At 34.8% G+C, this 24,410-nt stretch overlaps 1 protein-coding gene across 9 annotated transcripts in view; it reads right to left on the reverse strand.

The window, feature by feature from the left end:
• The window catches only part of LOC111424081 (uncharacterized protein CG43867), a 193,589-nt gene that overhangs the window by 132,710 nt on the left and 36,469 nt on the right, over positions 1-24,410 (reverse strand). For all 9 annotated transcript variants that reach the window (XM_023057496.2, XM_023057497.2, XM_023057498.2 and 6 more), the window contains one exon: positions 21,313-22,472. In XM_023057496.2, coding sequence (XP_022913264.1) covers positions 21,313-21,636 — 324 coding nt within the window. In that variant the 5' untranslated portion in view covers positions 21,637-22,472. The remainder of the gene's footprint in view (positions 1-21,312; positions 22,473-24,410) is intronic.

The following is a 24,410-nucleotide window of genomic DNA, read 5'->3' on the forward strand; positions in this document are numbered from 1 at the left end:
AAGATACACATAATAAAATATACAGGTCACTTCCTTTCAATCACTTCACATTATCGCTTAAAAAAGTCTTTTCGGAATATAATATAAACTTAACTTTCTCTAATAATAGCACCATTCTGAATCTATTATCTAATTTTCACTTTAATAAATACAACATACTTAAAGAATGTGGAGTTTATTCTATCAATTGTTATAATTGTAACAGCATATATGTGGGACAAACAGGACGAAAGCTAGAGAACAGAATAATAGAACATAAAAGTAAATGCAACTCCAATGTATATAAACATACAGTACAAACCGGACACAAAATAAATTATGAAAATATAAAACTTATTCAGAAACGTGATAAAGGTTTTTGCTTAGATCTTTTAGCAGCATTAGAAATTGCAAAACACAGTAAAAATAAAAACTACATCATATTAAATGATCAATTGAATTGGATATGAAGTTTACAAACACCGCTTTTTCAATGTCTAAGAAATATTTGATTTTATTTTTGAAATCGCCGCTTTTTCATTTCGTTTACCTGTTTCTATCTTGGCATGTGTCTTTCATACAAGTTTTAAAGGTCATCCATTTTAGTGTTATTTTATACATCGCTTGTGTAGGAACTTGTGTAGTTTTTGTCTTTTTACAGTTTAATTATTTATATATTGTATTTTAAAGTGTAATTTCATATTTTTAAAATGTTTTGTATATGTCTGCTCTTTGTGATGTTGATTTTATTTTACTGACCGTAAGTTCTATAAGAATTTTAACTTTTAATTATTAAATTGTAATTAAAATATAATTGTAGATTCGGCTGAAGATGACTAAGTAAAACTAGTCGAAACCGGTTCCGTTAAAATAAATTGAATTTTGCAAGATAAGAAGTTATATTTATTTGTTTATTATTTTAATATTTAAATGGAAATGACCGATATTGGCGATGAAATCGTCGAGGTTGCTGATAAGAGAAATGTTGTAGTAATTATATCAAATAATGTTTTGTTTGTAGGGGTTGCAAAACAACAGTGTAAACGACATATTAATCGTTTACATCTACAAAGCAGTAATTTGGATTTAAAACTTAACAGATCGTTTCTGTTTTGTGGTTGTGGCTAAAAGCTGTGTCTAAATTCATATTAAGAAGCATGCTCTGTTATCATTGGTATCATACTTGATACAATACAATTGTACATAGTAAGACTGTGGTTTGGGCATGGTTCCATATAATTCTCATTTGACGATGTGATGAAGTAATATAATTATACCGGAAAGGTTATGAGTTCGAGGCAGGTAGGAGGGAGATCTTGAATTATTGCGGAACGTACTAGTTTTATCAAGGTTTCTATATGCGACAAATTATCCAGTTTTTTTTAATTGAAATGCCGTCTTGAACATCAGACGATGAAAATCTAATGTAGAATGACAAATTCAATTACCAATTTAAAACGATAAATGTCACTTTCGATAGTGAGCTCGTCGCACAATGTTAAATTTAATTCATCAGTATACAAAATTGGAAAGTGCTAGAATTTTCGTGTTTAAAATAATTATAATATTTCGTATATTGTTGTGTAACTATATTTTAGAATAAATGCACTCAAACCTTAAACATTAACTTGTATGTTTAGAACTGACGAAATGGTCAGCAAATATTAAAACAGGTGACTAAGAAAGACGATCGCATTTCTATTTGTCTTTGGAGGAACTAATTTTAGAAAATAGACGTGTTCTTAAACCACAAATTTTTCTGATGAATGTACTTTCGTGCGCCTTTGTTTCAAACTATGGGTATGGAAGCAGAGGCAATCTCCACTATGTAATTAATGCAAAAACGCCGGGTCTTAGAATAGTTAACGTATGTTGTTCCATGTCAGACTAGCTCAAGATGACGGCTTCCTTGTCCTTTCTAGAAAAATCATCACTGATTAGATAAATAATCAATTTGGTGAATATTGCAAATTGAATAATGTTCGATATAAGTCTTTAACCAAGTACTGTTAAACACCAAATAATATGTTTTGATCTCCTGCCCAATCTCATCTAGAAGATTCCAATATTTTCTGAAACGTTATAGTGTGAATCAAACATTCAATAATTTCAATGTTTTTGTGGTAAAATTTTGCAAATTGGTATAAACTACAAACATTAAAGCACCCTTCAACGGAATAGATAACACTCTTCTTGAACACATTGAAGCTTTTTGGTAGTCTTTTCTTCAAACAAATATAATGAAGCGTGATGTTCGAAATTATAACAATTATACTTTGAGGTAGCACAAATTCAAATTTATTTCATTATTTAAAGTATCTTCCAAATATATTTAATCGTCCATGAAATATGTCCAATGTGTTCGACACAAACTAATTTCTTTATTGCTTTACAGTGAAATGCAGCGACAAATTTTCCATTAAAACTTTCGCATTCGATTAATTGATGGCGTGTTAAATTAAATTTTATATAAATCATACAATATGCAAATACACCGGTTCATTAATTACGCCCATAAATACGTCTCATTTTTTGATTTGTAACTCGAAATCTCATATAATTAAATTCCCTCCATTCGAAATACTCTATACAATTTTATTTAATTTTATTACTATCATCAGTTTTGTTTTATTATCATCACTTTTATTTTATTATTGCCGTTATTTTTATTCGATATTTCCCCCCATTCTTTTCAATACTTTTAAACCAATATTATCATATCATGAGATCAAATATTACTTTAATGGCACTTTTCACATCCCCCTCACTTAACTTGTGATTCGCTTAAAAACTTTCTTAAACATTCCGCGCCATCAAACGCAACTGTGGTTCGACGCCAACCCACGAAGATAGCTGAGAAAGAGGGAGTCGTAGGAAGCAAGAAGCGGTGCGTACGTGCCGCTACATAAACACCCACAAACACTTCCGGTGCGTCTCGATGCTTTTATCTTTCTCCCCCGGTTTGCGAGGAGTACCTCACCTTCGTTGTGGGGCGAAGCCACTTCTTAAGCGCTTATCTTCCGCGACGGAGTAATGACTTTTTACGCCCGCGTTCGTAAGTGGCAACGGCCTTAGTCGAAAGTTTTAACGCCGCAAGTTTTAATAATGTATAATTCGACAGTCCCAAGGGTGACGCCAGGGTAAACGCAAATTTGATAAAACTTTTATGAGCTGGAAATTTAAGAAGTCGATAAGAATCGACTTTTTTTCAATCGTTTCTATAATAAGCTAATTTAATAATAATCTGGGAAAAAGGAAGATGAGAAAGAGACATGAAATTGAGTAAAACCCAGAATACGGAATATGATATACGGGGTGGTTGTGAACTGACGAAAATCATTAATTACTCGAACCCGAATAAATCGTTTAGCGCGGATTCTGTTTATTGTTATATATGGTTATTATTGCGAAGGCCGCATCCGTCGGGACGTACTGCCGCATTATGGATAGTGTGAGATAATTAATCACAATATACACAGGGATTAGATGAGTCGTAATAACGTGAAATGAGATATGACCAATATAAGTGATTGAATGCTGTATATATAACGGCTTAGAAAGAAATGCAGTAATCATATATTTATATTCCTTTACAAGGTTTATAAACTCAAACGAAACAGGGCTCCGAACGATCCGATCTTAACACAAATAAAAAATACCCTTACCTTGATTCAAAAAACCTATCATAGAACCAATAACGAAGGTTCAAAACTATACACAATAGTTACAAAAATTTTTATTGGAAACAAATTGAACAATCCAATCTCGGAAAATACAACATGGAATATAATAAACTCGAAAGCTGGACGGAAAAGACATTCAATGTTAACCCCAACTACTTTAACTCCTAACTCCTTTAACGTGTTCTTCACAAATATTCCTAAAGACCTTATAAGCACTCTGCCATTTACCCAAACTCAACCTGAAAATTATCTATGTAAAATTCCGAAAAAACATCTCTTTTCCTACAAATCCAGATAAAGTAGCAACCATAATAAAATCATTCCAAGGCAAAAAGAGGATGGGTACGAAATCAGTATCCATATTTTGAAAGAAACCCTAAACATCATAAAAGATCCAGTTTCTGATATTATTAACTGCTCAAAATTATACCAATAGTTAAAAAGTGGTTTCATGGTCCAGGTTCCAGGTCGCTTCCATGGCCTTTCAAAAGCGTTTGACTGTATGAACCATGACATTTTCCTGAGCAAAATGGAATATTATGGTTTTCATGAAGTTACACTAAATCTTATCAAATCTTATTTCACAAGCCGCTCCCAAATAGTGGAATGGAAACAATTGAGGAGCGATATAAAATGTATTAAAATTGGAGTGCCTCAGGATAGCATCTTAGGGCCTCTGTTCTTTATTATCTATATTAATGACTTACCCATTAGTATTGATTGTTTTACTCTCCTGTTTGCGGATGAAATAGTAACGATGGTTTCGAGCCGAGGGAAAGAACATTTAGATAGTGAGGATCTTAGAACTTGCACATCTACATCTAACTGGTTTATTACCAATAAGCTTGTTACAAATCGTGAAAAATCCAACAACATCTACTTGACAACTAGTCGAATTCATCACGAGTTCCAAGGAAGAAAGGTCTAAACAGTCTTCTTACTTGGTACGACCATGTAGAATTACTTTGTAACAGACTCAGTCGTCAAACGTATGCGATTAGAAGGGTGTGACAATTAATTGACTGCGAGGAGTTTATTTTGCCTTATTTCATGCTTCTAAGTTATATGGAATTGCGGTATGGGGTAACTCTTCATGCTCAAAGAGTTTTCCGTCTGCAAAAGAAAGTCGTTCAATTGATGGAGTTCCTCAAACATCAACAAGCAAGTCCGTATTTATCAAATACGATATAATGACGTTACCATCTGCCTATATACACGAGAGGTTGTTGAAGATTAAAAAGAAAGAGGCCTCACTAGGTAAGATTGAAGATGAACATATGTATAACACCACACACTGCCAGTTACTGCGTATTCCAAAAAATAGACTTAACTCTAACCCACTAATACTAGGTTTGCACCTCTACAATAAGTTTCTAGTACCAATACGAAGCTTGCCGTATTCATTATTTTACAAAAAAGAACAAAAATCTTCTTAAGAAGTACACCAGACTATTTAGAGTCGTCAATTCTGGATGCTGTATATACATACCTATTGGTACTATGTTACTTTTTCCTTTGACGTATTTAAAAAATTAATTAATTCTGTAGTTAACTTCTTTGAATAAATAAATTTACTTTACTTAAGATGTCCATCGTTGTCAAAGAGAATGTGTTAAAGAGTTGAATTAAGTGACTATGGGAGAACAACTAAACAGTGGCTATAGAGAAGTGGGTCAGCCTCCAGGTAAAATCGATATGGTGCTAACGAATTTTAGCGCCGCGCGCTAGCTACGTGCCCGTTTGCCGCAACGTTTCGCCGACAAACTTACCTCGGCTCTCCGTGACTCCGTTTCCACCTAACCCCCGCCACACTTAATATTCAGGATGCAACGACGATGCCCTCTTTATCCTTATTAACCCCAACGACCCACAATCAAAATCACAATAATCAAAAAGTTCATTCATTTTCTATGTCAATAATAAAAATAAAAAAATATTGATCACTTATAGAGTAATAAAGTTTTATAGAAGTAAAAGCAACAGTTATTATTACTTAATAGAACTGGAAGCTGTGAAAGCTTGAGTTTACACACCAACTCAATTCCGGATACAGTTGAGGTCTGGTTCGATACAGAGGTCGCTCTCGGGGTCGTTTTATTTTTCCTTTAAGTCCCGGTGGTCTTTTTTGTCGAGCCCTCTTCGCGCCGACAGGATGGTGGCCCCGCAGGAATTCGCTGCAAATTTCTCATTTTTACCCGACATCGTCGAATAATAGAGCGATACAGAACCGACCCGCTTCACGATCGAAGAATTTACGGGCGAATTTTTCTGCACTCAAGAATTTTCTCTATGGCCGCTACACCATGGCAGACCGTTTCTTCATTCTCGCGTGATTAATGTCACGCAATATCGAATGAAATCATAGAAAGAATGAGTAATATAAAATTCATTAAAAAATAAATATGTAAAAAGAAAAATTAGTCATAAAAATAATATAAATTGCATCTACAATTTTATAACTTAGCTCAAACAACTCTTCAGCTTCCTTATTTTGGTGTATTTGTTGTAATCATTATCGATATTGATTAAAAATGTCTATACAATTTTTATATAAGTGCGTACTTATTTAGCAATAAGCAACATGTTCATAAGCAATGCAGAGGTTTCGTGAAACATCTTCAGTTTTCAACAAAGATTCCATTGCCCGGAGGCTCACATTTCATACAGAAGTTTCATTAAAAATGATCGTGGAAGGATGATAAGTACAGAGAAATCTACGATATTTATCTGCGTAAACAAATTGATCTCCTGTCAAAAAGATAGTGTCACAGAAAATCCACCTGCTTTTGTTGAGATTTCTTCCCATCCTAAAGTTTCTTGCTTGGTTAGCTATGCCTAGAAGGAGAATAATCAGCCCTATTTTCTTTGATGACAATCTTAATGCTACTACTTATCTAAATAAGTCCTCGATGGTGTATTACTGTCTTTGATGGTGATTATTAATATTACTATAGTAATATGATTACAATAGAGATACTTAAACGTAAATTAATACGTAAAGTTGTTAAGAGATTTGTGCCGAGCACACTATCGACTGTATAGTTGCTGTAGTCTTAAGTTTCAACATAGACGCTACTGACATCGCATATTTTTGCGCGTTGATAATCAAAAGAAGAAAATTGAGAAACAGGAGTTTTTGGGTTCATCCCTTTATCACTAAGCGAGTTAATGGCCACTTTTATAAATTTTATGAATCATTAACAGACCACCCTATAAAATTCTTCAATTATTTTACAATGAGTTATACGAATTTTAATATCTTACTGGCTTTAATGTAAAGATCGAGGATCCTGCAGATCCTGCAAACGATAATGCATCTTGAGTTGATGGACTAGCAAAAGAGATGCATAGTTGAGGTTGGTACACTAGTTGCTCTGGGTGTCCTGATGCAAAGTTAGTAAAGTATTGCTTCAGCAGTGCAGAGTTTCACGGGGTATGTTTAATAAAGACTCCTCATAAGTGTTTGTACATTTTCTGTTACCTTTACTGAATATCAAGATAGAACGATTTGGTGTTTGTTTTTGTATCTTTAGCTGCATTAATTCCACTTCTCCATTTTCAGTATGACTGTTTATGCTTACTAGTGACATTACGTTACCTGATATTCCCCTGTTCTCTATCAAATTAGAGAGAAATAATACTTGATTTGCTCTAGATCCGAACGGTGCTTTTCTTTGGGCCTCATCTATGTTTTGCTATAGCGGATTTAATACATGTAGCCGTGACTTGTTAAAACGTGTACGATGTATTATTCCTGACAACAGTTGAATCTCTTTGAAAGTTGCATTCATTTTCATATGCTGCTAAATGTGGTTGGTAGATATTGACGCACCAGTAGTTATTCAACTCGATTAGATCCTGCCACAAAACAGCTCATTAAGCCAGGCAATAGTTTTTTTTCCATTATATACTTTCTAATTCTTGTATAAATACTTTTCATTCGTTTTTGCATTTGGGAGTACAGAAATGATTCATAAATCGTCTAATACCTTTTCTGGACTTGATTTGAATCTAACATTTTCATTGTAATCTTAATGAGTGAAACCTCAACCTTTCTTTATGTTTTTCAATGTTCTTACTATTACGCAATCTTCTATCTTCTGATAATCAATCGAAAAGCGAGTGGTTTAGGAATTACTTTGGTCAATTTAAGGAACTGTCACAACTACATACAATACAATAAATACAATAAATTTTGAAATAAGAAAATTTGAAATATAATTCGTTTTAACCCCTATTGGATTCTTTTTCATAGTAAAGTTCTGTTTCTTATTATAGACATTGCGTCCTATTCAAGCATTTAAAGAAAGTTAAACATTCTCCTGGTTATTGAGAAAATAATCATGCGCTTCACAAATCAGCAATTATGTGGTTATTATACTTTTATTATTATGTTTTTCACTTGCTATAGTGGACATGAATGAGGTTTGTAATTATGATGCATTCTCGCTCCAACAGGTCCAGTGCGGATTAAAATTGTTATTATTAATAGCTGTTGTATGTATGTGTGTAGGTGCATGATATGTTGGAAGGTGATAAAATCCACAGCAGTTATCCCTTTGTGCATCCTCCCCAGGAATAAGTGATTCAAGAAAACCAGCCCAGCGTTAGAATAGGATATAAAGAAATGTTCATTATATCTATATTAGAGGCCACTAAAGATATCACAAACAATATGACTTACTGTCTAATCCAACAAATTCGCAGAGATGGAATTTTCAAACAGAACTTGTGTTTCCATAACCTACTTTAGTGTATCGTTCACTTTGATCATTTATATATTCTTTAACTTGATGTTGTAATTGAAGGTCAATTAGTGCAAGTTTAATTTCTTTTAAGTCAGGATAAGAAAAATTGAGGGATTCTATATTAATACATGACATCGCTTCTGGAATTATGTTAGAATCTCCTTTAATACATCTAATGTCTAAAGTAATGTGTGATTTATAATAAAGATAACGTGTTTGTTATTTGATTTAGAATTATTGGAGTTAACTAATGCTTAATTAAATATAATTAATATAAATTAATATTTAAATATAATTAATTAAGTATAATTACTAATAAATCATAATGTGAGGTAGTTAGTGCTACATACTATTATATCTGCTATAAAGCCGCAATTCTACCGAGATTGTGATTTTAGTGCTGGAACGTAGCGCATAGAAAAAACACAGAATTACATTATCTTCGTGCGAGTGCGAATGCAGAAGTAAAGAGTGTTAGGGGAGCATCACGAATGTTTTTTTTGTTTACATGACACACTTTTTGTGGGGTAATTTACATTTTTATTTGCGAAAGAACCCCCTTTGTGGAACCCTGGGGTTACTATGAGAAACACTGGTAGAAAGTAATATTGCTAGTTTATGTGTGGATATTGCTACAACCCCAATTGGTTGTAGCAATTTTGCAATTGCTTGTAGAGATTTTTTATAGTAACAAAGTCGGGTACTACAATTTAATCTAATAAGCAGTAAACCTAGATCGATTTAATAAAGTAAGGTTGAATTAATTCAAGTAATTTAATACACACAATCGATATCTAACAAGAACAAAGAACGAAATGTAAAACAAAAGAAAAAAAATTTAGGGTGCACGAAGGTGAAATGTCTGTCAGAAAACAAAAACGAATATGCGAACAAGATCGGGGATGAGTGCTTATCAAAAACTGAAGGGGAACAAATTGCTCTATTGGGACGATAAGCCCGACAATACGCCCATAGCTTATTTATTCAGTGTATTTTATCCTTCGTTCGTTTTCTTTCGTTTTTTTTGACAATCCAATCCATAAAACAACAACACAAACCAAACGCTTGTATTACGTTTTATTATTTTTTTCGAGTTCAACATCGAAAATTTTAACATCACGTCGCGTAATACCATTAATAATTTTTTGTTGCAAACGCCCTATTTTGTAGGATGACAGTTATAAAACACTTTTTTTGTTGATATGTCACGTGAGACATACGCAACGGAATAAATCCCCGCTTAGACGGACATTGCCCTGTACCATTAGCAAATTATGAGAGCGCAGTATTCCACGTTAATAATGCGCATGCATCTGGCTCGGTTTCTGCTAGCGTAGGCGCACTACTACCTACCTAATTGTTATGCCACTGGCGGCAGCGGTAATCAACAATAACCATCCAAAATTTATGCGCTGTTTACGAACATGATTTTAATCAAAACCGAGCGCTCGAACGGTGCAGTTGATGCTTGATTTCACCCCAGTTTAATAACAAGTCAGACGCTAACTAATTGTTACCCACCCGTATATTCACTTAATTACATATCCATCTATTATTAAACATAAAATCAAATCAAAGTGCTAAATAATAACCGGCTCCGCCACCATATTTCCCATACATCCCGCAAGCTATATCATTTTATTACCGTCAAGAGTCATATTTCTAACGACATGATCAAAAACGGTGGCTAACGATTTGACTCACGCATAAGCGCGTTTTTAATACCGTAAGAGATCGGGGATTTGCATAACGAATACCGGAAGTGGGCGGGCGTGGCCCTCTCGATGAACCATGCTCGGAAAGGCTTACGAGCGACATCGCGCAACCGAATTCTTAACTTATCGCGATACACTTTGAAAACTTCATATAGAACCGTGGTAATTTACCAACGGAAAAATTACTTCCGCCTCGAATCCCCTAATCGCTAGATTTTTAATATAACCTTTACACGCAGCATTAATTCCTGTCGACTTAACTATTTTTTAAACATTTCTTTTATTATCCATTACTTCGTATTTTGTACAGACAATTTTTGATTGTACTGCATAATAAAGCAGTCGCATCAGGATTCCACTCGGTTTCCACATTTCTTTTAAAAATACACCCTAAGCATCCACTCACAGTGACAACAGACAATGGAAAGAAAAACAAAAGCGGCTTGCATTTACGTACCAACACAACGGGAACACCTTTCTTCCGGTGTCTCTATCTCTCTGTGCTCGCTGTTTGGAGGCGCCACCGCCATTGGTATCATAGCGAAAGTAAACGATATTAGGTAACCTCGTTGGATGCGGGGTTATCAGGTTTCAAGGGAAAGGAGACGAGACTCCAAGAAATCGCCGACGAACCGGCGAAACGCGAGACGAAAATTCGTTAGGGGGCGCAATCATCGCCTGTTTATTTTATGTGGGGGTTAAGTGGCGCCCCGTCGGCCTTTTACCTCTACGGGGGGTCGCTTTGTATCACGTTACTGAGAGGGGAATTTAATTCCTCATTTGTATACGCAAACTGTTACAAAGCTAGAAACCCAAACCAAATAAAATCTATTTATTCTCGTGTATTAGAAATCAACTAGTTTATATTCAGCGAGAATTAACGCGGTATTTCACGTGGATCGTTACAAATTAAAAGCCCAAGCCAACGTGGGTGTTACATGCCAATAAATGCCACACGCTGGAGTACCGACATCACCCCATACGCACGTCCGACCAACAAAAAATAAAAACCGACAGAATATAACATTTTTCAATTCATTTCCGTGGCAATATTCCCGACACGTGAAGGGAAAAAAATCGGGATGGATTGTAGCGAGCCCGCGGATACGCCATTGTGCACTGGGATATGCTGAATAATTGAGTACCGTTGTCATGTCTGTCGTTATGCCCCATTCGAAGGGCTTCTGAAATATTAACGGTTTTATTTTGCTCTAGCGAACTTCGACGTTCCGAAAATAAATGCCCGTCCCGAAGATGATTGAACGCGGACGCGCGCTTGGGAATATTGAATAATTAAAGCGGAAAACGCGGACTCCGATATTTGCAGAATTCTATTTACCCGAACCTTCACCAAATTGAACGCAAATGTTTGTTGACTCTCCGCCATCAGAAATAAATAAAATTGAACAACTACATACATTTTAACGTTGCAACGAAAATGAAAATATTATGGTCGAAGCTGTACCATTCAAAAAGAGCTTTTGATCCTAAGTGTCGAAATGGGGGGATCGCATCCGGTATTAGATATGGAAAATGGGGACAGAAGGGACGGTGGAAGGGCACGATGCGACGAATGCATAAATAATAAACGGGGAACCATCAAATATTCATAATGTCATAGAAGATATCCGCTTCGATCCAGCGTATACTTTGTGCACTTTTGTCGGTAAGGCGTAAAAGCTGTTTTTAGAATTCAACTCGACGTAAACCAGACGAAACTTTAAATTGGTTTCGTATGTAAAAGTTAAAAAGTTCGAATCATCAATCAAAACTTTTGAATCAAGCAAAATCAATATAAATAAAGTAAAGCCTCGATAATACGGGGAAGTAAGTGTCCGTTATATGAAAAATTATCAATCTGCATATCACTTCAATAGTTCAGCCTACCCGACTTTATATTTATACCAAGGACGGTAGAATCTGAGAAGACTATGAAAATCGTCCAAGAACGTCGCTGTAAGAGGACTCTCACGGGAGATAGTATACGACAAAAAGTTTTAGTTTTTTACGAGAAAATCTATAAGAATAAGAAATTTAAAGCAAGTGACGGCTGGTTTCAAAAATTTAAGGTTAGATATGGAATTAGAATATTGCATGATCTTAATTTAACTCCCGATCAAGGCTGCAATGCCAATGAAAGTGGATTGTTCTAGAAAGTTTTACCAAACAAAACATATGTGTCCAGAGAAGAGCGAGAAGTACCAGGTAGGAAAGTGTCCAAGTATAGAGTTATCGTTATGCTTGTGCCAATGCTAATAGTACGCATAAACTCAAGCTTTTATTGATAGGGAAAGTGAGATCACCTAGGGCATTTAAAAATGCTGATCTTCCACTCGTATACCAAAACCAAAGGAGTATTCGTAGAATGGTTTCATACGTATGATTTTGTCCCAGAAGTACGACTTTTTTGAAGAGCAAGAATCTTCCGCCGAAAGCGCTTCTTATTTCAGACGACACACCTGCACATGGGCCTAATGAAAATTTAGCTTTAAGAGATACTCTAATGCAAACACTTTTTTTACCTCCTAATTGCACACCTCTACTTCGGCCTATGGACCAGAATGTGATCTAAATGGTAAAGACTAATTACAAAAAAAATCCTAGTCAGTGCTGTTTTGAGAGAAGATGATGTCGCTAAAACATTAAAAAATATGAATTTAAAAGATGCCGTATACACCGTGACTGAGGCTTGAAATAGTGTACCTGACAGAATAATACAATCATCCTGGAAGAAGTTGTAGCCATCATTAAATAACAATGAAGTAGAAGGTGAATGGGATTTAGAAGACGAACTCTTAATTGGAGAGTTGAAGAGTATGCTAAAAAAATCAAGAAGAAAAGTCAAACTTCACAGAGGAAGATATAGACAAGTGGTTTGCAGAAGAACCGGGCATCGAATCAATGATGACTGATGATGAATTAATAAATCAAGGGATCAATAATGAATCAGACAATGGTAATGTAGAAGAGGTTGCCTCCCAACTTCAAGTGAACTCTGTGAAATCTGAGGACGCATTAAAGGCAAATAACGGTAATACAACTGTACTTAAGGTAATACATAGTCAGTAGATCTAAAGTGCTCCATAAAATAATTAGGTTCTGTAAAACTATTTATTAAGACATTTAAAATAAGTAATATTGTATTAAATAAACATAAAGCAAATCTTTTTCAAAGTCAATAATATATTAATGTCTAACGGAATCACTGCACATTGCGGTAACATGCTCTGAACATAAAATTTTTTTACATCCAGTTCACTTATGTTTTGTTTTGCGATTTTTTTTGCCTTGCATAAGGAACATCTACCATAAGGAACATTAATGGTATACCTGCATATTCTGAGTTGTTACACGCCTCTTCAGATGATCTGTTACCAAATCAAATGAAAGTTTTTCCAGAAAAATTCTTCGAAGCATATTTGAACCACTATTTTTTTTCTGTCACAGTTATAGTTGGCAAATAATTGATCGACTGTGTCAACACACCCTCCGTTTTATTGTACAACATAATTATTTCAGGTTTTTTTGTAGTTTCCTCTATGCTATCATCGTCATGCGTAGTGGATACGAGCAGGACATTTCTTCCTTTTTTTGCAACGTACGACACTAATAGGTATACAATTTTCTGCAAATCCAAACATACTTGTACCTGCTGGTCTTACACCAAGTATAAGCTCACGTGGTAGTTCTCGCTTGTTCTCTTTTATGGTGCCCATTACAGCAAAGTTTCTTTCAGCAGGGTTTCGCATAATGGTATGCTAGGGAAACCAGTGATGCTTTTCCCACAGTTTACTATTGGTTGTACAAGACGCTCAACACGCCATTCTCGACACAAAAAGGTCCAGAGGGTTGTTTTCCAACGTAAACCTCAATATACATTGCATCAAAAGCTTTAGCACCAACTAAAGCAAATATTTTGATGACCTTTCAAATTTACTTGGAACATACTGCCGAAAATTACATTTTCCACGAAACCAAAAATAATTTTTCTTGCAGTTTTTTATCCTCTCAGATCGAGTATGTTTATTATCGAACCTCAAATGTTTGAATAAAAATAAAAATCTTTTTAACGACATCGTTAGTCTGAAAATTTTTATAGATGTGCCGTTAGTTTTCCATAAATCTTCTACGTTCAAATGATTGACTTTACGCACGGCGGAAAGGTAAAGGAGTCCGAGCTATGCTTTTATTTCAATTATAGCAGTAGTTGCTGTTTGATATTCACTACAATAGTGATGTTGATTTATGGATAAGTTAGTACATTCAACAAGAAGATTATATTATAAATCTTCTTGTTGAATGAAGAATCGGTAAAAAACATGACCAAATTTCCAAAATATTTTATGCATTACGTACTGGTCCTTTTACGCCTGCTGAGGTGGTAATTATAGTTTCGCCCTCTTATTAAATGGATGCTTGTTCCATTTTGTTAGGTTGTCCTTTCCGATAAAAAAGGGTTCCATCAATTTTACCTTTTTGTTAGGTTGAGGACAATCACAAGAAGTGTTGCTCCCCAATTCTGATTGAAGTTCTTGCTTCGATTCAGAATCTTCTTTACGCTCCTCTACATTATCTTCCTCTCTAGAATCATCTTGATCATCTTGAACACTTATTTTCATTTGCCTCCTCTTCTAATTGTTCTACGACTTCTTTACTTCTTCGACTTCCCTTTTTTAGCTTTTCCTGTGTGGATTATGATTTCTTGATGCATTAGGAATACTTTTTATTCATCAAGTTTTTCTGTATCAGATTTAGTACTTACAAAAAGTTGGCCAATTTTGACATTTTCTGATTTACGCTATATCTCTAGAAACTGGTAGATAAATAGATAAATAGTGTTAGTTGTAGTTTTAGTTGTTATTCAGCGTTAGATTATGCAACAATTTCGAGTTCTGGATTATTCGTTTGTTCTAGTTTTGGTTCAATGAACAACAACTAAAACTAGAATTAACACTAGCATTAGTACTAACACTAGATCTAAAACTAGAAACATTAGGGTTTAGCCGTCTTAAGAGACGTACGGCTAAATCCGAATGTTTCTAGTTCTAGCTCAAGTGTTAGTTGTACTTTTACTGATTAGATAATATTAATATTATGACTTAAAAATATATTGTCCGTTCTAACGAGATCCGTTATATCGATGTTTTAGCGTATTATTTAAAATTGTGCATGGTAAGATTATCGGAGATTCTACGTAAAATCGTTAAACTTTTAGCGTTGATCGTAAAACCGTCGCTCGCATGGCTTATAACTCGACGGTTTCGTTCGCGGAAATTATAGTTCTCAATGTCTTATTATCTCGATTTCGCCGTAACATAACCGGAACAGGCGGACGTTATCTCTGACATTCGGGAGGCGAGTACGTGACTCGACTCGGCGCTCTAATTAAACGCGAACCTTGCACAACAGAGCGCCCTCCGAGCCGCCCTTATACACGGCCGAAATTAAAACTTTTACGCGCCGACCCCTAAAAATTTAATATGTCGCGCATAAACTACGTTATTTCACGCGCGGCACACGTAGTAATATTTTCTAACGAGGTCGGGAATTTTACAGTGCGAGAGAGCTTTTTCGCTTATATTGCGACAACCTTTCGAATCCGCGCTTTGCCGCGTTGGTATCTCTCCCTCCGCCAAAGGGAAATTGAACCCACCGTCGAAATGATCTCCGCTACGGAGTAGGTTGCAACACTGCAGAGCTTTTGCCTAAGGGCGTAAAGCTCGAGTGGATATTTTGCATTCCGGGACACGATGGCAATCTCAGCTCTGTGACAATGGACTCGGGACGAAATGAATCCGTGTGAAATCTGGATTACGAAATATCGACGTTATTAGTTTCATGTGAATAATTTGAGTAAATGTCTTAAACCAATTCCATTCCCAAACATTCTGGAAATAGCTTCGACTTTTATGTTTGAGTGAGTACATTTTCCATACACTTTTTACACATTTTAAACTTCATCTTCGCATCGTAAATTCAAATAACATCGCCTTTACGTCTTTGAGGGAAAAAGGCGACAGAGAGAGGGCATATAAAGCGATAAAATATCTAATTCACCAAACCTTATCCGAGGAGGAACGGGCGGGGACTCCCCATTCTCCGCATCTTCTTCTACGCGGAGACGAGAGGAGTTCAGAGCCCCGTTCGTGGATTTATGCCGGGCGGTAAATTAAATTGAAGCGCCCGTTGACGAGCACCATCTGTAATGCCATCACTTATTCATGGCGGAGCGCTCAGGTGAATCGGCCCCCCATCCCGTCCTATTAATATCACTCCACTCGTGTACCGAGTGCAACAACTCGGCGAGATGGAGGCGGAAACGCTTGGCGAATCAATTGCCGAAAACTCTGTAGAAAGAGATGGATGGTTACATCGCCAAACCACAGTAAAATATAAAAATTTTACCGGCTCCTCCACCTCAAATAAAACGTATCATTTATTTATATCTTTGTTGCACAAAAAAAAACCGTTATCTAGGCTACTCATGAATGAAATAAACAACACCCAGTAGCCAATGTACATATTCATTCATCCGAGAATTGCAAAACAACACTAACGATAAACCGTAGCGACGCGGTGCTCATAGATCTTATTAGAACTGGCGTACTTTGAACAGGAAGGCGATAATAGAGTCTGCGATCTGCATCTGAGGGGATAACGAGCGCACGTAAATAAATGGTGAACGTAAATTCTTTGACAAAATGGCTTCCTTTACCTAGAGACTTCATATGAGACAATAAATAAGGAATTCCCGAACAAGCATTAAGTAATTATTGCGCCGTTCGCGCCAGATGTCCATCGGAGAGAAGCCGTGATGCCTTGCGTAACTTTATCTCCGCGAAGTTACGTTCTGACCTTGTGCCGTTCACTTCGCTTAAAACCGCTTGAATGAATTGATTGCGTAAAATTGGCGTGGGCGTAGGATGTCCATTCTCGAAGCGAAATTGCCGTCTGTTAAGTGGTACGAAAGTAAAACCGTGTCAAACTACATTAGATTAAATCCTACACTAGAATTTACACCATACACTTTATTTATCGATATAGTAAAAAAACAGTTAAGTAGTACAGTAAAACCACAATACAGAATGTTATCTACCGATACATAACAGTGGATTATGATATAAAGTGTGGAGAAATCGTCCAATTTTCACATTTTGTGATTTATACTACATCACTAGAAACTAGTGATAGACAAATATGAAATAAGTATGGATTATGATTTATGGATGCATTAGGAATATTTTTTATTCTAACGTCTTTCTCCATAAGTTTTAGTTCTTACGTTATAGTTGATTTTATTACGACAAATCGTCCAATTTTAACATTTTCTTATTTATGATATATCACTTAAAGCTGGTGATAGATAAATATGAAATAAGAATGGATTAAGATTTCTTGGTGCATTACGAATACTTTTTATTCATAATGTCTTTCTCCATCAGTTTTAGTACTTACAATTAGATTATAGTTGATTTTATTACGAAAAAGCGTCCAATTTTGACATTTAATCATTTATGCTATATCACTAGAAACTGGTCACAGATAAATATGAAATAAGTATGGATTATGATTTCTTGATGCATTAGGAATATTTTTAATCACAACATCATTCTTCATAAGTTTTAGTACGTACGTTATAGTTGATTTTATTACGAAAAATCGTCCAATTTTGACGTTTTGTGATTTATGCTATATCACCAGAAACTGGTGATAGATAAATATGAAATAAGAATGGATTATGATTTCTTGGTGCATTACGAATACTTTTTATTCATAACGTCTTTCTCCATCAGTTTTAGTACATAGATTATAGTTGATTTTATTACGAAAAAGCGTCCAATTTTGACATTTAATCATTTATGCTATATCACAAAAAACTGGTCACAGATAAATTTGAAATAAGTATGGATTATGATTTCTTGATGCATTAGGAATATTTTTAATCATAACATCATTCTTCATAAGTTTTAGTACGTACGTTATAGTTGATTTTATTACGAAAAATCTTCCAATTTTGACGTTTTGTGATTTATGCTATATCACCAGAAACTGGTGATAGATAAATATGAAATAAGAATGGATTATGATTTCTTGGTGCATTACGAATACTTTTTATTCATAACGTCTTTCTCCATCAGTTTTAGTACTTATATTATAGTGATTATTAAGAAAAATTGTAGAATTTTGACATATTGTGATTTATACTACATCACTAGAAACTGGTGATAGATAAATATAAAATAAGTATGGATTATGATTTCTTGATGCATTATTAATATTTTTTAATAATAATGTCTTTCTTCATCAGTTTTAGTATTTAGGTTATAGTTTATTTTATTAAGAAAAATCGTTCAAGTCTGACATATTGTGATTTATGCTATATCACTAGAAAGTGGTGATAGGTAAATATGAAATAAGTGTGGATTATGATGTCATGATCCATTAGGAATATTTTCTATTCAAAACGTCTCTCTCCATCGGTTTTTGTACCAAAGTTATAGTTGATTTTATTAAAAAAATCGTCCAATTTGACATTTTCTGATTTATGCTGTATCACTAGACACTTGTGATAGATAACTATAAAATAATTATGAATTATGATTTCTTGATGCATTAGGAATATTTTTTATTCATAACGTCTTTCTCCATCAGTTTTAGTTTTTACGTTATAGCTGATTTTATTACGACAAATCGTCCGATTTCGACATTTAGTCATTTATGCTATATCACTAGAATCTGGTCACAGATAAATATGAAATAAGTATGGATTATGATTTTTTGATGCATTAGAAATATTTTTTAATCATAATGTCTTTCTCCATCAGTTTTAGTACGTACATTATAGTTTATTTTATTAAGAAAAATCGTTCAAGTCTGACATATTGTGATCACTAAAAAGTGGTGATAGGTAAATATGAAATAAGTGTGGATTATGATTTCATGATGCATTAGGAATATTTTCTATTCACAACGTCTCTCTCCATCGGTTTAAGTACTTACGTGATAGTTGATTTTATTAAGAAACATCATCTAATTTTGACATTTTGTGGTATATGCTATATCACTACAAACTGGTGATAGATAAATATGAAATAAGTGCGGATTATGATTTCTTGGTGATTTAGGAATATTTTCTATTCATAACGTCTTCCTCCATCAGTTGTGGTACTTACGATACAGTTGATTTTATTAAAAAACATCATCCAATTTTGATATTTTGTGATTTATGCTGTGTCACTAGAAACTTGTGACAGATAAACGCGAATCTTTCTAGTTCTAGTGTTAGCTCTAGTTTTAGTTGTTATTCAGGAATATATATATAATATTTTTATTAAACTAAAAGTAGAACCAATTAATACAGAACGCAACAGTGTGGATAAGCTGTTCGAATTTATGTGCATTAAAATTATTTATTCAAACACTCTAAAGTGCAATTAAAATTTTTTTCATATAACAGACTTTTCTCTATAACGGACAAGGTGTGTCCTCGTATTAATAACGGATTAATCGAGGTTTAACTGTATTTGTATTTTCGCGTGAAATTAAATGTGATGAAAACAATCGGTTAGAAGTTTCTATGAGGTTTCTATACAGTGTGTTGAAGCCGAGAACCGATAAATCTCTTACAGGTTGTTAATTTTCGGCGAGTTCTCCGCAATAAGCGCGACAGGTGATTAATGCGAAGGCCCCCAAAGCGCCGTCAGTGACGTCAGTCAGTTCCAATTTGTGGTCGACCCACTTTGTTGGGAACCGGCGCTAAATCTAACTTGGCCATTGTGTGGCGAAACTTGTTCGACGCAGTAAACTCCTTGATCCGGCCAAATCAATTCCAATTCGTGAACTGGGGCCACCATAAACTCGCCAACTAAATGCGATTCCGTAACAAACAGCTACTTAATCTCAATGCATATAATTTTTTTCCAAAATTTATTGTAACGATAATAGCAAGGATTATTAAATTACAATGTAGTGTAGTGCAGTATAAAGTCAGTATAAAATAAAGCATGTCTATAAATTTAATGATTCGTACTTTTAATGGAAATAATCTGATCGGATTGAGTAGAACAATAGATACATTTATAGTATAACGTGTTCCGTAATTGCATGAGTTGCGAGAAAATGTCTTAATAATCACGCGAACCCATATATTCTAACAATGCTCTTCAATTACAACTGTAATTATCCCTAAGCCCGCAAAACTACACTAGAAAGCGCAATTCCCAATCCCATCATTATAACTGCTAAGAAACCGATTACATAACGAGCTTATTTATTTACATTAACCGTCTGGTGTCATTACAGACTCGATTACCATACATATTTGCTCGAACATTTAACGATTGCTATCAATATCCTATCACAGCTGTGTATTATTTATCTCATTCGCAGTAGTAATTATGAAATTCATGATTATAAAATACGTGATATATAAATACCAGCAATTTATCCTTATCGCACGGAATACATCTGTATGTCGTCCGAGCTTAAAATTCCATGTTAAATTCCGTAAATGTTACAGTAATCGAGGCGACTATAAATGCCAACCAATTATAAAATTATACATTATGATTGTATTTAATGAGAATAAATAGGAAGTCGCAGCAGGATATTTTGAAATTAGGTTAAAGGTAGCGAATTGGAGACTATCAAAACGTTTTACGACGCGCAACGTTATATTTGGCGTTCTGGATCGTTTTATTGCTCATTTAAATACTATGTCAACATCGTTAAACCCAACACACCGGCGACGATTATAGTGAATTCCTATCGATAATATTTGGATTAATTACGGCATCCTGATTACATTGTGCGTGTGACCACAATGCGTCGTGTCCCAAAGGAATTCTATACATGCGCGCGAGAGAAACCAATTTATTTCCATATACATGAGGATTATAATTAAAATTTAATTCTAATCTTCTCAACTTCTTCAATCTCGTTAGGATTTAATTGACTTATAATCGTATATTAACTACGATTCTACAAGCAGAAAATAGAGTCTTATCGCTAGAGCTAACAGACAACTTGGCCTTATTTATGATCAATTTACTCAACCAGCACAACAAAAGGTTAAACAATTTACACTACGAGTGCTAATTGTCAATTTGCTCCAAGAACCGCTTAACGATTTATTTCCGTCAAAAACAACGAATTAATGTTAAAAATAAAAAGTGATAATAATCTTACCTTTTCTCGTAGCATATCTCTTGTCCTCGTAGCCTGGGCTCTGCTCCTTTGCAACTCCAGCTGGAGTTCGAAGCACCGTTCCTGCCAATTGATTCCGTTGATGGATCCCGAGGGATGATGGTCTCCGGTGCTGGAACTAGGATGTTCCAACCCGTCATACTGCTGAGACACCACAACACCAACACTAACGGGTTCGCGAGGTCTTCTCGGTAGAAGCCTGGGACTGGCAGGAGTTGACCGGGTTTCCCTCGTCAACTCGCCGAGTCGCGACAAGGGATCGAAGACTTGGCTCAGTCTCCTGGGGGATTCCCTATCTTCGGCCATGTCTGCAGCACTTGCACCGCCTTCTCCTCATCGGGTACAACTTAAGTCACTTCCATAGCAACGACCCGTTTATTTTGCGCGTTATTATTTTTAAAGAAGGCACTAAATACTCTTAATTTCTTAAACAAATAGCAATTTAAACGGTACGAACGTCGACAGTTTGTTCTCGGTTTGGAGTGGTGGGATAGATCTTTTGGTAACATAAATAAAATTCACAACCACGTTTTCGGGTCCTCCTTTTAATAGCGATCTTCTCGCTGCTCTCTGTGGCGACGGTCCGGCCTCTTAGAAGAGTACTGCCGTGGTGTTTGTGCTATCCGAAGAGTAAATGCATGGGCATTGACCCCGTATTATAGCCGCTAGAGTAGTAGAAGTACTGAGAAGGCCGTCCGACATCGCGACGGCGACGCGATCGCCCCTCTGCCTTTATCTCTTCGCTTTCTCTCTCAAACAAACAAACCAAATACCAATTCTTCTTTTATATATTTTTACTCTTTATTCTACCGCGGATTTCGAGGCGAAGACTTAAACATCTGATACAACGCGAACGGACCAATATATACTTATATGAACAAGACAACAGTCAACAGGAATAAAACTCTACTATTTTTTCTATCGTTCTCTTTCTTTCTTTCTTTTCGGGCTCGCTCTAACTGTATGCCCTGCTTTGTGCGTGTTTGTTGTATCGCTGGAGTTTACTTTCGTTTCGCTAGGTACCTCCTGCGATCGCTCCTTTTATTTATCGCTTCCGGTATGCTACTACTTCCACTTCTACTACGAATAACTTTTTCTAAAATTCCTTTGAAGACATCTTGGACGACGGATTTCATTATTATCTGAAAATAAATAAAAATACAGTAAAATCTCGATATAACGGACAAAATATCTTTAAGTCATACTGTTAATATTATCTATTTAACACATCAATATATTTAAATATAAATCTTAGCGCTCATATGAAGATAGAATCCAATTCGGGTTGTATATTTTTATTGAAGGAAAAGTAGAACTAATACTAGACCTAGAACTAGAAACATTCGGGTTTAGCCGTACGTCTCTTAAAACGGCTAAACCCGAATGTTTCTAGTTCTAGGTCCAGTGTTAGTTTTACTTTTAGTTGTTATACAGCGTTAGATTATTCTATATTTTTATTGAACTAAAATGGAACTAACACGAGACCTAGAACTAGAAACATTCAGATTTAGCCGTCTTAAGAGACGCACGGCTAAACCCGAATGTTTCCATTTCTAAGTCTAGTGTTAGTTCCAATGCTAGTGATGGAACGGATAGTGATTTGGCGAAAATTAATAAGAAAGCTGATAAGAATGTCAACTTATTTGGATCCAAGATACAAATGAACTTTTTTGATGCTGATTTAACTAACGAACCAACTCTAAAAAGAGGATACTTTAATAAATAATTGGCGATATTTCCACAAGGATCCTTCAAGAAATGAATTGTATAGCGAATTTTGAAAATTATCGAGGAAAATTGCAACATCGAAAATTTTATCAAAACTTCAAATATTGTTTTCTCAAAAACTAAAAGTTATTTTTCAAAACGGGTTGGTTCATTGGAAAGAAAACACTTTTATTAACACTTTCGGAAATTTTCATACTCATATTAAAAGAAATGGATTTTATACGAATTTTTAAAACTTAATCGGCGAAAATTGCAAAATTCGACAAAATAGTCGATCATTTCAAAAATTTATTTTTCAAAAACTAAAAGCGATTTTTCAAAAAGGCTTGTTGCATTAAAAAGAGGATACATACTTTAATTAATAATTGGTCATATTTCCACAAGGATCCTTCGGGAAATTAATTTTATAGCGAATTTTGAAAATTATCATGAAAATTGCAACATCGAAAATGTTATCAAAACTTCAAATATTGTTTTTTCAAAAACTAGAAGTTATTTTTTAAAACGTGTTGGTTCATTGGAAAGAGGACACTCTTATTAACACTTTGGGAAATTTTCATACTCATATTCCAAGAAGTGGATTTTATATGAATTTTTAAAACTTAATCGGCGAAAATTGCAAAATTCGAAAAAATTTTCGATCATTTCAAAAAATTTTTTCTCAAAAACTAACAGCGATTTTTCAAAACGGCTTGTTGCATTAAAAAGACAATAGTTTAATTAATAATTGGTGATACTTTCACAAGGATCCTTCGGGAAATTAATTTTCTAGCGAATTTTGAAAATTATCGATAAAAATTGCAACATCGAAAATTTTATCAAAACTTTAAATATTGTTTTCTCAAAAATTAAAACTTATTTTTCAAAACGGGTTGGTTCATTGGAAAGAGGACACTTTTATTAGCACTTTGGAAAATTTTTTTACTCATATTCCAAGAACTGGATTTTCAATTGAAAGATCAACTGAAAGTGATTTTTAAAACGACTTTTTGAAGAAGAAGATACTTTAATTAATAATCGAAAGTGATAACAACGACAATTTTGTTAGTAATGAATGTGATGATGAATTACAAGCGAAGAGAAGGAAACTAGACGAAACTGCAAGAAGAGATTTTATATATCGTATTGTTACTAAAGATAAACCTGATATAAATAAAGTTGTATTCAATGAAAAAAGTCCTATTGGGGTTGAACTTGATTATTATCTGCAGTGTCCAACAGCTAGCTAAAAGAGATACTAATTCCTGTGAATGGTGGAGTACTAAGTAATAGGTTTTTAATATCCGGCCAAAGCTGACTATTTCGTAACTATCCGGTATCCGGCCGGATTTTAAATAATGGCCGGATAGACC

The sequence above is a fragment of the Onthophagus taurus genome, chromosome 11 (genome assembly GCF_036711975.1).
Source record: "Onthophagus taurus isolate NC chromosome 11, IU_Otau_3.0, whole genome shotgun sequence".
Classification (NCBI taxonomy): Eukaryota; Metazoa; Arthropoda; class Insecta; order Coleoptera; family Scarabaeidae; genus Onthophagus; species Onthophagus taurus.